This window comes from Thermobia domestica, chromosome 2 (assembly GCF_964235325.1).
Source record: "Thermobia domestica chromosome 2, izTheDome1.hap1.1, whole genome shotgun sequence".
Classification (NCBI taxonomy): Eukaryota; Metazoa; Arthropoda; class Insecta; order Zygentoma; family Lepismatidae; genus Thermobia; species Thermobia domestica.
In genome coordinates, this window is record NC_137455.1 from 349,394,882 (window position 1) to 349,413,873 (window position 18,992).

General features: G+C 35.1%; 2 protein-coding genes across 2 annotated transcripts in view; both read right to left on the reverse strand.

The window, feature by feature from the left end:
• LOC145678761 (uncharacterized) overlaps nucleotides 1–18,992 on the reverse strand; it is a 469,546-nt gene that overhangs the window by 295,799 nt on the left and 154,755 nt on the right. The gene's annotated exons all lie outside the window — the stretch shown is intronic.
• LOC145679575 (uncharacterized) lies at nucleotides 1,221–4,934 on the reverse strand. The gene has a single exon (XM_081750152.1). The coding sequence runs from the start codon at nucleotides 4,932–4,934 to the stop codon at nucleotides 1,221–1,223; it is 3,714 nt and encodes a 1,237-aa protein (XP_081606278.1).

The window sequence follows — 18,992 nt, forward strand, 5'->3', positions numbered from 1 at the left end:
GACTCATAAAAAATTCTTCAATTTTTTCATATAAGGCAGGAAATATTTCGATTCATGAACAATTGTTTAACTTGTTCCTACATAGTACTGAAAATTGTCTGAGCCATGAAAATTTTCAGATTCTTTAAACGATCTTTCAGTTTTTAACATTTCTATACATGAATTCAATCAATTTCATGATTGCTGAGGAATTGTTACTTGATTACTGATATTTTTTAAAACGGAAAATTTTCCGGAAAAATATAGCGGAAAATTTTCCGGAAAATTTTCCGAAATGGAAAATTTTCCGCCTCACATCACTATAGTCTGAGTTCTAGATGCTCTCCCAGGTTTATCTTTTAGATCCACCACTGTTCTTCCGCTGAAGAAAGTTTTGGATCCGACACCTGCATAGCACGTAGAAGATTTATTCATATGTAGATTGGCAGTATCTGTATTAGAATGTACACTTGACATGGAATTTGCAGGATTTAAAACGAGGAGGGGCGGCGACAAGTGTTAAAAGGTATAAATACGGGAAATTTGTTAAATAAGGTTTACTATTTTACACTTCTTTCTTAATCTTTGTTAACAATTAAGTTACAGGAGAATAGATGGCAGTACAATATTATTTAACTACTTAGTCCAGTAATTACAATAACTGTAACAAGTTACAAAAAGAACAATTTGCAGATTTATTTAGTAAAATTTATAGCGTTAGACTACGCTTCGAAAGAAAATTAAGGTGTAAAATGGTTGTACTCTCTCTATATAACTTCAACATTGAGGAGAAGGTTTAATTATATTTATATTACATTTACATAAAATTGCTCGTTATTTTTACCTGCAAATGTATAATTGAAGATATTGAATTTTTGGAAATAGGGTGTTGAGTGAAATGCATTTGTGTTTCTTAGCATCCTTATTTTATTGTCTTCCGAAGTCTGCGCAGTACTTGTTCGTGGACTGTATTATTTTGAACACAAAGTTTGCTGCACAATATACTATTTATTATATTGTAAACACACAACTAAATACACTAATTGCTATACATAAGCAACTACACACTATGCAGTCACACACGCCACGTTGACACTTATAAAGAACTATACATTATCCAGTGTTGCCAAATACAAAACAAAAGAATAATGAAATGCGGCCGAACATACCGCCCACCTTGAAATATCATTTCAACACTACATATAATTCTACACATTACTCTACACTACACATTCTACATATTATTCTTCATTAAATGGAAGAGAAGAAATTTTTACAATTGGTCGTTTGAAGATACCTTTGCTAGTTTTAATAGTAACAGTTCTAACAATATTATCTACACCAGGATCAACAGCAACTACTCTTGCTAAATTCCAATGTTGAGGAGATGTCTTATCTTGCTTCACTAATACTAAATCATTGACCTTGATATTAGCATGTTTACACCACCATTTTGGCCTTTGTTGCAGCCGAGACAAATATTCTGTTTGCCAACGGTTCCAAAAATGTTGGACCAATCTTTGAGTTAATTGCCAGCGTGACAAATGATTGATTTTTAATTCACACAAATTTGGTTCAGGTATTGCTACTAATGCATCGTGAATTAAAAAATGACCAGGAGTTAATACCTGATAGTCATTAGGATCAGAAGATAGAGCAGTTAATGGTCTAGAATTTAAACATGCTTCAATCTGACACAAAACTGTATACATTTCTTCAAATGTGAGTATAGTGTTACCAACTACACGTCTCAAGTGGTACTTGACAGACTTTACACCAGCTTCCCATATGCCTCCAAAGTGAGGTGAGGATGGTGGATTAAAATGCCAATTTATAGATTGCATACTGAGGTAATTACATACAGACTCTTTTGAATCACCATTCGTTACAAGTTTCAGTAAGGATTTTAATTCTCTGTTTGCACCTATGAAATTTGAACCACAATCACTGTAAATATCAGTAGGTTTTCCCCTTCTAGCTATAAAACGTTTCAAAGCTGCAATAAATGACTCTGTTGAAGCATCACTTACCAATTCTAAATGGATTGCTTTGACACTGAAACAAATGAAGAGTGCTACATAACCTTTGAACAATTTTGAATTTCGACTTTTCATATTTTTTAACATTAGTGGACCAGCATAATCTAAACCGCAATGCAAAAATGGACGAGTTGGTGTTACTCTACCAATAGGAAGTTGACCCATTAATTGAGAGGCTGTTACACTTGACTGTTTGTGGCATATTACACAACTTTTTACAATTTTCTTTACAAAGTCACGACCACCAATAATCCAAAACTTTTGTTGCAAAACAGATAAAAGTAACTGTGAACCTGCATGAAGATGCTTTATATGTTCAGATTTTACAAGAAGTTCTGTAATTCTAGCATGTTTTGGAAGTAAGATAGGATATTTGAAATCATATGTTACACTAGCATTTTGCAAGCGACCTCCAACTCTCATGACATCATTTTCATCAAGAAATGGATTTAAACACAATAGTTTGCTATTATAAGGCAAAGGTTTTTTCATACGTAAGTATTTTATCTCAAGTGGATATTCTGATTCTTGAGCTTGTTTTATCCAATGCATTAATGCATTTGACAACTCCTTTGTAGTTAATGGTCCTCTACATTTTAACTCCTGTTTACCTTTACTATTCCTAATAAATCTTTTACACCAAGCAGTAACACGAACTAACCTAGATAATGATGAAAATTTATCTACTATTGTACAGTCAACCTTAATGTGCATGTTAACAGTTGAAGACTTTTGCTCACATTGAACAGAATCTAGATTTTTGCAATTAATATTTACAATAGGTAATTCTGATTCCATCAACCACTTTGGCCCATTCCACCATAGTGAGTAAGACTCTAGTTGTGACGGATTCAAACCACGAGAACTACAATCAGCTGGGTTGTCTTTGCTCGATGTGTGCGCCCATTTAATAAAAATTGATTGTTGAATCTCAGATACTCGGTTAGCCACAAATGTTTTCCATTTACTCGGACATGAAGAAAGCCATGCTAACACAATAGTAGAATCTGTGTAACAGACAACCGGTTCAAACTTGATTAGCATTGCCTTAATGACCGTATTGACTAACCTACATAACAATACTGCAGCACACAATTCTAACCTAGGTATTGATATTTGATTTATAGGGGCAACTTTGGTCTTTGCAGCAATTAGGTATACTTGCACATTTCCAGATGTATCTATACAACGTACATATGCTACTGCAGCATACGCCTTTTCACTAGCATCTGAGAACCCAATTAGATCATATTTCACAATGTTTTCAGAAGAAATACACCTTTTGATCTTAATCTGTCTCAACAATGGCAATTCTTGACAATATGCTTCCCACGAGCGAGCAATATCATTTGGAAGTACGTCATCCCATTCAATTTTTAATTTCCATAATGATTGTAGCAACAATTTTGCAACAATGGATACTGGAGATAACCAACCAAGCGGGTCATACAATTTTGCAATATCAGATAGTAACATTCGTTTTGTCATTACTGCCTTATAAGTGGGAACAACAATAGAAAATGAAAATGAATCACTTGATGAATTCCACTGTATACCTAAAGCTTTTACGTTCTCATCTTCATTAAAACAAATTAACGACTGACTTTCTCTTAAGTCAGAAGGTATACTATTTAACACATTCATGTCGTTAGTAGACCATTTTCTTAATTCGAAACCACCTTTTTGTAATAATGCTGTTAATTCTGAGTACAATACCATTGCCTCACTACTATCAGCTGCACCTGAAACTAAATTATCAACAAAGAAATCATTCATGACTAATTCTGCAGCTCTGGGATAACAATGACCTTCATCTACAGCTAACTGTTGCAAACACTTTACAGCCAGATATGGAGCCGAACTGGTTCCATAAGTAACAGTTAACAATCTAAAATCACTAATAGGTTGGTCAACTGTTTCTCTCCACACTATTCTCTGGTAATCAGAATCAGTTTGATCTACCTTAACTTGTCTGTACATTTTTGCTATATCAGCACACAATGCAATTGGATGAGTTCTGAACCTTAATATTAATGGGATAATATCATCTTGTAATTTTGGACCTACCATTAAGTTGTCATTGAGAGATACTCCACTGCTAGTTTTAGCACTACCATCAAATACAACTCGCAATTTAGTGGTAGAACTACTTTCATTTAAGACACAATGATGCGGCAGATAATAAGATTCAGATACAAGCTTATCAAGTTCTACATCAGGAATTTTTTCCATGTGACCTAAGTCTAAGTACTCCTTCATGAAATCACAATATTGTTTACATAAATCAGGATCTTTCTGTAACTTACGTTCCATCTGGCATAATCGCTTTACTGCTGTGTCCCGTGATACACCTAGAGGCTCAACATTTTCTCTAAAAGGCAATTTGACAATATATTTGCCATCAACATCACGTTTGTAAGTTTCAGCAAAATACTGCTCACATTTTTGCTCTTCAACGGATAAATGTTGTACAGTTGGCAACTCCTCTACTTCCCAGAATCTTTGCAATGTTTTATTGAGATCAACAGAAACAAAATATGACTGAACACTTGATGTGTTATTCGTTAAGTTAATCTGACCACACAATACCCAACCTAACACCGTTTCAATGGCAGACGGAGCTCCATTCGTACCTACGTGTCTCCCACTGAGCAACAATAATGGGAAAACATCAGCACCTAACAACACATCAATAGGGCCGCTTTTATTAAACTGTGGATCTGCTAAGTTTACTTGTTTCACAATTTCCCAATTACCTATATTTTGAATAGTTACTCTGGGTAAGTTACTTGTGATTCTTGGGACTACTATTGCTTTAGTATGAATATTATTATTACTGTACAATGACTGAAAACACAAATCAACTATTGCATGAGAATTTCCAACGTTAGAACCAGTAACACCTGATATGCTCATATTTATTTTCTCTTTGTTTATGCGTAATTTCTGGACGCAGCGTTCAGTTACAAACGATAATTCACTACCACAGTCGATAAGTGCACGAAATTGTATCAACTTATTTGCATTATCTTTGATATTTATGACAGCGGTGGACAACAACACCTGAGGAATTAGTTTTTGATTTATAGAATGAGAACAATTTACTTGATCTACTTTATCCTTCTTTTCAAAATGCAATAAAGTATGATGTTTTTGTTGCAAGTGTGGCAACCCTGCTTCACACTACACTTATTCACGGAACAATTTAAGGTCAAACAATTGAAACAAAGCGAATTCTTTTTCACAAAACTATGCCTATCATTCACTGACATATTTATGAACTCTTGACACTTATATAGCTTGTGGTTATTTTTACACATGATACACGACACAATTGGACTTGAATGATGCACTAACGTGTTGCTCTTTTTGTTTGTTTTTAAAGCAGACGTGTCTGCCGGTGACCTTGCACTCACTGCAGCTAATGCTTTGGCACGTTGTAATATGAACTCTTTCAGCTGGTCGAAAGTTGGTTGTTCGTTTTTCTTCAATGAAAGCTCCCATTGTTTTCTGGTGTTCTTATCTAGCTTCTCACCCACATAGTAAATTAAAATCACATCCCAATGTTCCACTGGAAGGCCCAAGGATTTAAGTTCACACACACACTGAACACTATTGTCAACCAATCTTCGTAACTCACCTGATGACTCATTCTTCACAGCTGGTTGAGTAATCAACTTGCTCAAAATATGATTCGCTAGCTCCCTCACATCTTCATATCTTGATTTCAGTAACTCCCATGCTACTTTATAGTTATCATCAGATATGGAAATAGACTGCAACAATACATCAGGTTCCCCTGATACAACTGTCTTCAAATACTGCAACTTCTGAGCATTTCCTAACCGATTATTATTATGAACAGCAGCAACAAATAAGTCACGAAACGATAGCCAATCTTGCACTCTACCACAAAATGTAGGAAGTTCTAAGTCTGGCAACTTTACATCTGTGCACTGTTTATTAGATGTATTTATCTGTTCAGTATTAGGTGACTGCATATTGTACAAAATTTCTAAGACAGAGTCCAACTTATTTTGCACTTCATTAAATTCTCCGTCATATTTTGCAAACTCACTTTCACCACCCACAGAAATGAACTTTGTAATGAGCTCTGTGCAATCGCCATGTAATTGCATAGCACGTTCAGTGTACAACTTAATACTGAAGTTAGGCTTGTCTTTATTCTCGTTCACTTTATGTATTAACCTTGTCACTTCACGTTTCAAGACAGTTTTCTTACCTATGAGTTCTTCCATTGTTATAATTCTCCACCACTTTGACAATGCACTACAAAATGAAGATACTGCGCCACAAGTTCGCAAACCACGCACATGTACAGTACATGCACAACTGGAACAAAATCCGGTCGGTAAGGACCACTTTAATGTTCGTGGACTGTATTATTTTGAACACAAAGTTTGCTGCACAATATACTATTTATTATATTGTAAACACACAACTAAATACACTAATTGCTATACATAAGCAACTACACACTATGCAGTCACACACGCCACGTTGACACTTATAAAGAACTATACATTATCCAGTGTTGCCAAATACAAAACAAAAGAATAATGAAATGCGGCCGAACAGTACTTATGAACTTAATTCTACTTTAAAAGTCATTCATTTCCAATATGTATAGAACATAGATAGTGACCGTTATCCGTTAAGATGTTAATGGATTAATTCAATTAACAAACACGGCCAAGAAAATCAACTAGCTGTCGATTGGCCCCCACGATACCCAGATTTTACAATACAGTAGAACTCACTATGAGTAATAATCAAGTCGCATGTCTCCAATCGTCAGTACAGAACAAATGAAAAATTACGCGACAGTGTGGAGGAAGGCTATCAAACGATAACTTCTTAGATTTTCCGCAACTTACCATGGAAAGCATGGAAACGCATACATATTGTAATGAAAGCATGAACTAAGAATTTTAAAAAATCGTCATTTTTATTCATAAAAATCATAATGGCAATTCGGTAGGTGAAAATGGAAAGTAGTATTTTTGTAATATCTTAACTTTTGGATGTGTGCATAATATTATTTTTAAAAATCACAAGGACAGTATTTGTAATCAAGAAATCGCTGGAAGCAGAAGCAAAATAGTCAAGAATCACCTGTAGTCAAACAACAATACTTGTCAAGAGTAAGTAACAATTTGGGAAAAATCATGAAAAAGATGAAAGCAAACCTTAGGGTAAATTAAAGTTCAAAAATACTTACTTTTACGTCATTAGATAACAATATTTTTCAGAAAATGTAATTAGGACTTTCTTAACTAAGATTTTGTAAATTTACTAAGATTTTGTAAGATTTTGTAATTGGCTTTTGGGAAAGTAAAATGGAAAAATAATTAAGACAAACAAGGACAATAGTCCATATAAAATGGCCAAGTTTTCAACTAAAAAATCATTCTGGATTCTGAATACTGCATCCAGCATCAAAATGAAAAGATCAATAAGAAATTACAAATACCGCAAGAGACAGCATTATTTGATCAAAACTAGGCAGAATCTGCAATAAGGTAAAGTATGATGTCAGAGAACTTAAACTGTTTATTTGCATGTAACATGATATTAGGATGTTTCTGAAAGTGACAGGCAAATTTGAATAATTAAATATTTAACTTATTTCTGTCATAATTGGCTTACCATGGAGAGAACTTATAAATTGTCTTTTACGCACTTAAATTAACATACTATGTCTGGTATGAATTCAATTCTCTTGAATGTTCTCATTTGAATAATTGTATTCTTACAAATATATATATATATATCCACTATACTACCGTTATACGCTAATTGCTTCATTAATAAACTATTGTCATTTGTGACAATAAGAAATTGTAACTCTTCGTTTAATTTCACTCTTTAATTTTGAATTACTAATTACTATTTTTTAAAGTTATTTCAATTACTTAATTTGATTTTTATTTCTTTATTATTTAGAATTCTTTAGAGGTATGGTACAATATGCATGATGGAATACGTATTTCGTATATGTAAGTAGCCACTCGTAGTCGTACAAAATACTCAAATCTAAAATTACATCAACGTTTCGCTGTGATACTCAAACCTAGAGATATAGGGACTTCTCAGACACTCTGTATGGGTAGTAAATTCTCGTTAAGAATTAGAATCATTAGTCCGTCCGTCCGCCCGTTACTCCGCATGATAACTTTTGAAAGAATGCGAACTTTGAAATTCTGTTACTTGCAATATTTAGCTAGTGCGATTCTCATGGCCGAATTCATTAATGGAGTAAATCCTTTAACGGATTAACGGATAACAGAGACTTTAACGGTGGCTAGCTATAGCCCATATGCCATACATGTAATTTTTATTGTTATTATTATTATTATTATTATTATTATTATTATTATTATTATTATTATTATTATTATTATTATTATTATTATTATTATTATTACAATCAGTCCTAAATACTCAACTTCGAAAACAGATCTTGGGAATTCCTCGATTAAACTTGACAAGTTGCAATATTACAATGCGAAGGAGCTTGATTTGGTTGTTGATAAACCAAACTTTTTAACGAGCCGCTCTAACGCCATCTGTCAGCGATTGGCTGAACTACGTCTAGCCTAGCAACGAGCACACGTCACCCTGTCACTAACCTGCTTGTCAGGAGCTTTCTAGACCTAGTGGCCGTGACTCCCCAGTTTGTCTCACGACGATAGGTGGACAGCTGAAAATTGGGAAGCACCGGCCCGGGAATCAAACTCGGAACCACGTGAACGCGAGTCCAACCACGCTTTAACCACTATACCACGGTATCCCCAAATATAGCATCTTTACAGATTTGTATTTTGTATCCTAATTATTATACTAACCTGCTAAACTGAACAGCACTGTTAGTAGTCTATCACGCAAGGATAATATCCACATACATTGGAAACCGATTTTTGATTCTTTATATCTTGAGAGTAGCTGTACGAATCAAGTCCGTGGACGAACGCGATTCGTAACTTTTGAGCATCCACGTTCTGACTAAAATTGATGTTGATCCATTAAATAGTTCTTGAGTTCAGTGGCGTATTTAGGGAGGGGGGCTTCCGGGCTTAAGGCCCCCCCCCCGAAATCTTACTTACTATAGTAAAATATATGAAATATCTTGCAGAATTTTCACATTTTCAGGCAAAGCCCTCCCCGAAAGTTAGCAAAGCCCCCCGAAAGAAAATCGTAAATACGCCACTGCTTGAGTTCCTGTGTATCCCTGACAGACAGATAGAGTAAATATATAAAGGAGATTAACCATTAAGAGGCCCCATCACAACGAAATTTAAATACCGCTAATTTTACAGTAACTATGTGATATCTTCAAATAGATAAAAAAGATAATCGAAAAGTGGAACAAGACCTTGCTAGACAATATTATTTTACATGTGATATCGTTATCACGGCTAACTTATCTGCTTTCGATTCCCAGCCATTTAGAAAATCGGCATTTATTTTCGCATTTTTTAAAATGGCTGCTAACGGAAAGCTACTAGATTACTCGTGATAGCGGTATCTCATGCAAAATAATATTGTCTTGGCGCGCTCTTGTTCCACATTTCGGATTACCTTTTATCTATTTGAAAATATAACATAATTACTGTAAAATTAATGGTATTTTAATTTCGCACTGATTAGGCCTTTTAATAGTTGCAGAACAATTCGTAAATATAAATAGTTTTTTGGAAAAGGCTGGATATTTAGATAATTAAACTGATCCGCAATCTGGAAAGTGAAAGTATTAAGACATGAAACTTCACAGGAAAAGGCAGAAGTTGGGAATACTTCCCCCCTCCCTTAAAAAAAGTCAAACGTAACGTTTTCATCTTCTCGGAGAAAAGCTAAAGTAATTAATGACTCTAAATGCTAAGGATTTGGCGGGAGTTCAGCACTTTTAACAGATTGACTGATTACCTTTCAAGGTGGAACTAGATGTTTATGGGTGAGATAGCAGCAAGGTTTTTTTTTTCTTTCTTATTCATTCCTTTTACAGAAGAATGAAAGGTTTTTCCAGCCTGTTTTTTCTTTTTCTTTTTAGATTCACCAAATCCTTTCCTTTCATTCTGACAAAGACAAAGTTCTTCGTGTGCCAGCGACCGCCTTCTCTAATTACTGCAGAAGAAGATGATGTAGGGGTCCCTTGCCGGCCCACACGCACCAATCAGAACAGAGCTTTTCTTTTTCCCCCGGAAGAAGGTTGTTACGCAAGATAACCAGAAACCAGTGGGCTCCTTGAATCCTAACCCTTTCCTTTGCATAACAGCAATAATATAATACTAGTAATAATAAAATAAAATGAAGGAAGAGAAAGAAAAATGAAGGATGAAAGATAAACAAGAGAGAAAGAAGAATAGAAGCATTAATCAACAGCGAAAGAGAAAAAGCCAATAAAGTGGGAAAAATTAATTCTGCTGACGCACACACACACACACACACACACACACACACATATATATATATATATATATATATATATATATAGCATTCTAAAAAAATGGCGCCCACGAACCATAAAAAATCTATTCTACGAATCAAAATAAAGCGAAAAAACTATAAAAGGTATAGAGCCTACCCTTCGGTCTGTTTGAGACTAAAAACTTCAGGCTATGGTAACAAGTAAATTAATTTTTGTGACATTTGTATTAATTTACGAAACTATCAAGTAGTTACATTAATTCTTACCAGCTAAAGTCAGTTGACACTAACGCCATCTATTAGCATCAGTACGAGGTAAGCTATGTGTACAATACAGTATATAAACAAAACTAATGAGAGCTGACTTGCTAACTGAGGAGCAAACTAACACATAAACACGAACTCGTGTAATTCGGATCCTACGTTAAACTGTAAGTCCACGTCTCATATAGCCTCCTTGCTGAAAGGGATGCTAAATTCAAATCAAAATAAACCAATATGTACAAATTGTTAAAGATATGACTTTTTCGGAGCATGATATAGGTAGGTAACTTGTACCGATATTACAAAAAGTATTGCGTCACTATTACCTCATTGTGCGTCACCGTTAGGAAAAGATATACAATAATAGATATAGTGCATTTTGAAATTAGGTTGACCCAAAAGTAGCTATACAGTACCGTACTGATTAGCTCATTGTATTTAATATCATTTCTTATTGTTAACCTTCAGGTAGACTTAGCTTCTTCATTATTTGTTCTTAATGTGTTTTTACTTACATCTAAAGCTCGGAAGAGACGAAGCAAATAAACCCATATATTAGAATGTTATACTTGATCAATGCAGGAGTGTATACCTTCTTTTGGGCTACCCTGTATAACTAACCACTGCCATGACAGCCCTAAACCTGTGCCGCTCCAATGCCATCTGTTAACGACCAGCCGAACTTAAGTCCATTTTAGCGATGAACACTAGTTAGCGCACTGCGTCACCCTTTCTCTAACAGGCGTATTAGACCTAATGTCTGTCATGTCTTTTATTCAATGACTCCCCAGTTTGCCTCATGACGTTGGTTGGACCGGCCGGGAATCGAACCCGGGACCACGTAAACGTAAGTCTAACGCTATAACCATTAGTCTATGGTGTTCCCATCTGTCTCATTTTAAATATATTCCATATAAATAAAGAAAGAAAGAATATGTTATAGCAGCATTCACAAAAGTAATTGAAATCATCATCAAAGCATCTCTCTTTTGTCAACGTTTTACAGTGTATGAAATTCTCTCAAAGATTCTGTTAGTAACATTGACTCCATAAGCAGATGGAATTATCGGAGATTATCAATCCAGATTTAGGTGAAATCGATCAGCTATCAACCAAACATTTTCCCATTTGTCAAATACTCGAAAAGAAATAGGACTACAATACCTCCCATTCATCAATTAGTCTATTTATTGATTTGAGGAAGGTCTACGAGTTGGTCAAGAGGAAAACACTTTACAATATTCTTAACGAATTTGATATATCGAAAAATCTAGATTATTTAAGATGTTTTTAAATGAATCTCAAAGTAAAGTCTGAGTGGGAAAATATTTGTCCACTAGTTTTCACGTTGAGAATCGTCTAAAACTAGAAGATGCGTTGTCGCTATTAATATCAATTTTATTTTCGAATACGTTTAAAGAAAAATTAAAGATAGCAACCAAGGAATAGAGCTGAATGGCACGTATCAGATTATGGTTTAAGCTAATTATGTAAATTTGATTGTAATGATATAAGAACAATAGAAAGACATGCAAAGGTTTTATTAAACGCCTGCTGAGACATGAGTTCAGAAGTAAATGCAGAGAAAGCTAAACACATGGAAATTTACGGTGGCCTTATTACTGCAAATTATGGAAATGTTAAGATATCAAATAATACTTTCGATAAAGTGCATATTTTCAAATCTAGGATCAACATTAATAGTCCAAAACCACATCCCCGAAGAAACTGAATGTCAACGGAAAACAAAATTCGTGTTATTGTACAGTTCAAACTTTTTTCTTCGAACAATTCTGTCGAACAATTTGACGCGTAAAGTACAGTATATAAAACAATATTTCTACTCCTGTTGTGCTGTACGGTTGCGAAACACGATTGTTTACTTTGAAGAATACAAACTGAAAGTAAAAACCTGAGGTGAATATTCGGACCCAAGAGGGACGGGAATGGGGAATGGCGGAAATTTCATATGAACTGGATATTATATACCATTTACCAACCATCGTTAGGACCATCAAGTTTAGGAGGCTCAAGTGGGCAGATCATGTAGCCAGAATGAAAGAAATGAGGATTTTTTTTTTCGAAATTTAAACTGGAATTTCAATCGGAAAACGATCATTATGAAGACTTAGGAGTATAATATTAAGATGGATCTAGCAGAAATTTTTGGGCTAGGCACATACCTCTAGTTAGAATATCGGTTGCTAGGATAGATGTTGTGTAAATAAATCATGGAGAATCGCAATCAGATCATAATGGATTAGAGCTCATGGAATCTTGTATGTTCCCTCATACAGTGAAATCTCTGTCTCTCTTATGTTAATATTCTTTCCATATGAGAATGAGTTGGAGCACGATTAGAACCAGATAATCAGATACGGAATCTGGAAGTAGAGAGTAATAAATATCTTATGTGTAAATAGTGTGTTGATGTTTAGTTTTGTACAGATGCTTAAGCCTAACTCAGAGTTTAGGAACGTACTCTAATCAATATGGAGGTACTCAGTTGTAAATATAATTTAAGAGTAATTAGTGACACATTTACAGATTATATGTTCCCTCTCCAGGAATAAAAGTGAGAGAGAACGCGGGGAACGCCGTCCTCCCACCTCCAAAGAATACGTACGGCGTCCCCCCAGTTTCTAAGAAATTACAATGGGCAAAGATAGACAAGGGGACGGTGTGACGTCATGCCGCTACTACCGTCCCTCTACCTTTTCAGATCCAGTTTTACCCCTGTCCCTCTTTAAAATTAAAAGTAGCTTAGGCTTAAACTAAAATTGCATAGTTTTATATGAAGATATGGAGTTCTCTTCTTTGTTGTGTGGCTATCAGAAATTTGGTATTTAGACTTACCATTTAAAATAATTAGAGACGTCTTTCAGCATTTTTAATATGTTCTTTACAAGTGAAAAAAAAAGAGTCGGGGTTGCAATTATTAAAATAACATGGTCGTACCTCAAAATTCCTAAATGTTAGAGGCATGAAAGATGGCTTTTGAACTTGTAAATTAAAATAATGAAAGATGTGTTTCAGTGTTTTCATATGTTTCCTTTAGAAGGGAAGAATAAAAGGCGGGAAGAAAAAGAGGTGGGGCTATAATTTTTAAAGTCAGATGGTCATTTCTCAAAATCCGTTAAGAGTAGAAATATGCTAATTAAAGATATGTTTCAGCACTTTTTGATGTTTCCATTAGAAGGCAAGAATTGACTTGAGTTGATTTCGAGTTTAACGTCCCGTTCAACAGCGAGGCTATATGAGACGTGGACCTACTGATTAATGTGGAATCCGAACCACATGAGCTCCCGCCGGAAATTGAACCCGGGTCTCCCACACCAAGCAGACAACAAAACAAGAAATAAAAGGGGATTGCAACTGTTTTAATATGATAGCCAAATCTCGAAATCCTTAAGATTAGCAGATATGAAAAAAAAATAAAATATTTTAGTTTAACGTCCCAGGATAGTTCCCAATTAGGCTAAGGGTATCAGTGATTAAGGCAAGTGAATGATGATGGAAGAATTGGTGGAATGAGAAAGTGAGAGGGAACGAGAGTACCACGGAAAAACCCACTCACACAATGTTGTCCACCACAAACTTAGTTCGATGGGGATCGAACCACGAACCCCACGCACCAGAGGTAAACGCTCGACCACTGAGCCACCGTGCCTCCTTGTGTCAGGGATATGAAAAAAATGCGAGATCATAGACCGAGCAAATGCAGGTGTTTGGGACCGAAGACCCTAGCTACCCGAAGGCTATTTTTAAATATAATAAAAATCGATTCGCATGAGAAGACAAAAGTTTTTTAGTCGAAATTGCATGGTGAGGAGAAATGCATTGTAGAGGGAAGACTGAAGACAACGGCTAGCGATTTAAATTTATACTGTCATGTCCAATCTCTTCTCAAGTGCATAATAATTTTTGCATGGGGAGTGATGGGCAGGGAGAAATGGAGAAATAGTTGACAGGTAGACGGGGGCAAGGAACTGAGAAAGAAAGTATGTGGAGTACGTAAAAACGTGGGTTACATGTGTATTTTCTGTTGTTTTTGGACTTAAGGTTAGTGTAAAGGGCCAGATTTTTCCGATAGATGTCACTACATTCTTCATATCTCTCCCATGTATTTTTTACCTTTCACGAAAATTTACAATTTCTTTTACAAATTTCAATGTAGAGACTTCAAATTTTTAGAGAAGGAACTTCATAACCTATTAAAGGAAACAATCCGTGCCGATTTTTTATTTAGAATTTTCTTCATTGCTGAAACAGTTCCATTGTTAAAGGTTTGGATATCCATTTCAACAATCAAGCCATTTCAATACTGAATAAAATTCTAAATAAAAAATCGGCACGGATTGTTGCCTTCGATAGATTATGAAGTTACTTTTCTAAAACTTTGAAGTCTGTAGGTTGAAATTTGTAACAGAAATCATGAATTTTCGTGAAAGGTAAAAAATACGTAGCTAGAAGAGATACGAAAATTGTACTGCCATCTATCGACAAAACTTGTCCCTTTAAACCAACCTTAAGGTAGAACCTTATATTTCAATCTGCAGCAAACGTATGACTGAAAAGATATGTTTTATACGTAATATCCGTATAAGTGTTCTGAATAAACGTACGAAAGGAAGAGCTGTACATAGGTGATCAGGATGTCACATACAGATATACGTATATAACATATATCTGGCATATGTAACATACAATATGTATGTAATATACGGGAGACTGTTAGATGTCAGATATCTTGCTGCAGCACGTATGTAGCATATGGATAATGTATGTTCCGTACAGATTTCCGTAGTAAAAATGAGAATTCCGTATATTTGTACAATAAACTGCTGTCCGGATAACGGATTTTTGTCAGCGGATTATTGAGAAGTTAAAAAATATACTTCAACTTTATATATATTTCAAAAATATACTTCAACAGGTATTCTGCATTGTGAAAAACCAAACTCATTAATATGGTGTAAACTGTTAAACTGCAAATTCTGTAGACCCCCTAATTGCTATATTTGTGTGCGTCTTACAATACAATACTTTGCACTATATATATATATATATATATATGTATGTATGTGTGTGTGTGTGTGTGTTAAATGGTGTCTAAGGATATGTAATTTTCTGAACAGCTGCACGAAATTACAAATTTTATGTTCTTCAAACTATAATTTTTGAACACATTCCAAATGTTGGGTATATTTTTTTTTCTTTATTACAAATATCTTCCGCTTAATCTCCATAATTAAGTGCCCTTTTTCCCTTTTCTTAGTATTCCATAATCCGAATATGAATCTCATGTTAAATGGAAATTTTATGGCAAACATCTTGACTGGATTTTTCTTTTCGCCAGAGTAAAACGATCATTTGCACCCATTTATCTTCCAATCTCATTCTTTCCTCTTCTCTCTCTTTTTTTGGCTTTTCTTTCTTTCTTTTTCTTTCCTTTCGCAGTCTCGTAGTGCGCCATCTTGAAATCTCCATTTTGTCTTAAAATATTATTTCCATCATCTATCGCTTTTTTATTTCTTCCCTATTTCCTCCTCATACCTTTCGCTAATCATCTTTTTTTCCTTCTTTATTCATTCATTTTTCATGATAGTTTTTTTTTATCCTATTCCGTTTTCGACTTTCTTCTTTTTCCAGCTTTTCTTCTTTTTGCTTTCTTAAGTACGTATATAAAGAAAAAAGTGAAAAAGGTAAGACGCAAGAAAATAAACTAACCAAGTTTATGAATTATAAGTATTAAATTTCCTTCCGAAATGGAAGATACACATGATAAACTGGCAGAAGAAAATGAAGGAAAGGCAAAAAAAAAAGTATAAGAAAACGAGTAGGACAAAACGTTTCCATACCAGGATTTCTTCTTACTCTTAGATTGAAGAATATTAAATACTATTTTAAGAAAGAAAGAAAAGAATGAGAAAGGTATGTTATTTCCCATTTGTCTATCCAAAAAGGACAATTATTAGGATCACGCAAGTGCAACTTAAAAATGAAAATGAAATTAGATAATTCAGTTTAACGACCCAACATTATGCTCTTTAGACTAAGGGAGACGGATCATTAAGGCATGTGAATGATAATGGAAGATTAGAAGGAATGATAATGTGGGAGGAAACGGAAGGAGACCCACAACCACGATATGTTGTCCATCACAAACTTACTTGACCAGAGATCGAACTAGGAGCCCCACGCACCAGAGGCAATCGCTCTACCACTGTACCACCATTGATCCTACGTGTGACTTAAAAGGTTGTAATGTTACTACTACATACGTATGATCTCTACTTCACATGATAACTCTTAAAAAAAATAAATTTTAGAGTTTTGTTACTTGCAATAGATAACTAGAGCGATTATCTCACCTGAGTTCGTTAATTGAGCCCATCCGTTAATATCTTAATAGATAACGGTGATTTACGTCGGTCTGTTATTTCACATATAACTCTTGAACGAAAGATACTTAGAACGATTATCTCGGCTGAGTTCGTTAATGGAGTCCATTAGTTAACATCTTAATGGATATCGGTGACTTACGCTGGTCCGTTATTTCACACATAACTCTTGAACGAAAGATACCTAGAACGATTATCTCGGCTGAGTTCGTTAATGGAATCCATTAGTCAACATTTTAAAGGATATCGGTGACTTACGTCGGTCCGTTATTTCACACATAACTCTTGAACGAAAGATACCTAGAATGATTATCTCGGCTGAGTTCGTTAATGGAACCCATTAGTCAACATTTTAAAGGATATCGGTGACTTACGTCGGTCCGTTATTTCACACATAACTCTTGAACGAAAGATACCTAGAACGATTATCTCGGCTGAGTTCGTTAATGGAACCCATTAGTCAACATTTTAAAGGATATCGGTGACTTACGTCGGTCCGTTATTTCACACATAACTCTTGAACGAAAGATACCTAGAATGATTATCTCGGCTGAGTTCGTTAATGGGACCCATTAGTCAACATTTTAAAGGATATCGGTGACTTACGTCGGTCCGTTATTTCACACATAACTCTTGAACGAAAGATACCTAGAACGATTATCTCGGCTGAGTTCGTTAATGGAACCCATTAGTCAACATTTTAAAGGATATCGGTGACTTACGTCGGTCCGTTATTTCACACATAACTCTTGAACGAAAGATACCTAGAACGATTATCTCGGCTGAGTTCGTTAATGGAACCCATTAGTCAACATTTTAAAGGATATCGGTGACTTACGTCGGTCCGTTATTTCACACATAACTCTTGAACGAAAGATACCTAGAATGATTATCTCTGCTGAGTTCGTTAATGGAGCCCATCCGTTAATGTCTTAATAGATAACGGTGACTTACGTTGGTCCGTTATTTCACACATAACTCTTGAACGAAAGGTACTTAGAACGATTATCTCTTCTGATCGATTATGGATTCAATCCGTTAACATCTTAATGGATAACGGTGACTTACGTCGGTCCGTTACTTCATACATAACTCTTGAATGATTATCTCGGTTGAGTTCGTTAATAGAGCCCATCCATTAATATCCTAATAGATAACGGCTACTTACGTTGGTCTGTTATTTCACATATAACTCTTGAACGAAAGATACTTAGAACGATTATCTCGGCTGAGTTCGTTAATGGAGCCCATTAGTTAACATCTTAAAGGATATCGGTGATTTACGTCGGTCCGTTATCTCACACATAACTCTTGAACGAATAATACTTAGAATGATTGCCTCTTCTAAGTTCGTTAATCGAGTCAATCCGTTAACATATTCACGGGTAACGGTGACTTACGCCGAGTCCGTTATTTCACACATAACCCTTGAACGAAAGATAGCTAGAATGATTATCTCGGCCGAGTTCGTTAATGGATTCAATCCGTTAACATCTTAATGGAACAGTGACTTAACTGTAGTTATGCATATCCTATTTTCTACTATTGAAACAAAGTTTTATAGTTGTAGAATGTTAAAAGCTACAGACAGTGATACCAACTAGAAACACTAAAAATCCATATGATCTAGCACGCCCCTCATGGTACAGTTCCTTTTCATTCAATGCCGCAATCAGGTTTCTCTTTCTCTTCTTAATAATATCTAAACTTATTATTTCCACTCCCACTATTTCTTACACCCTTCCATTTGTTTTCCGCTTGACCGAGCTGATTCTTTCCATTCTCCTCTACACCCACATTTCGAAAGCTTCTAGTCATGTTTCATCGTTCTTGCGTAATGTTGATGTTTCTGACCCAT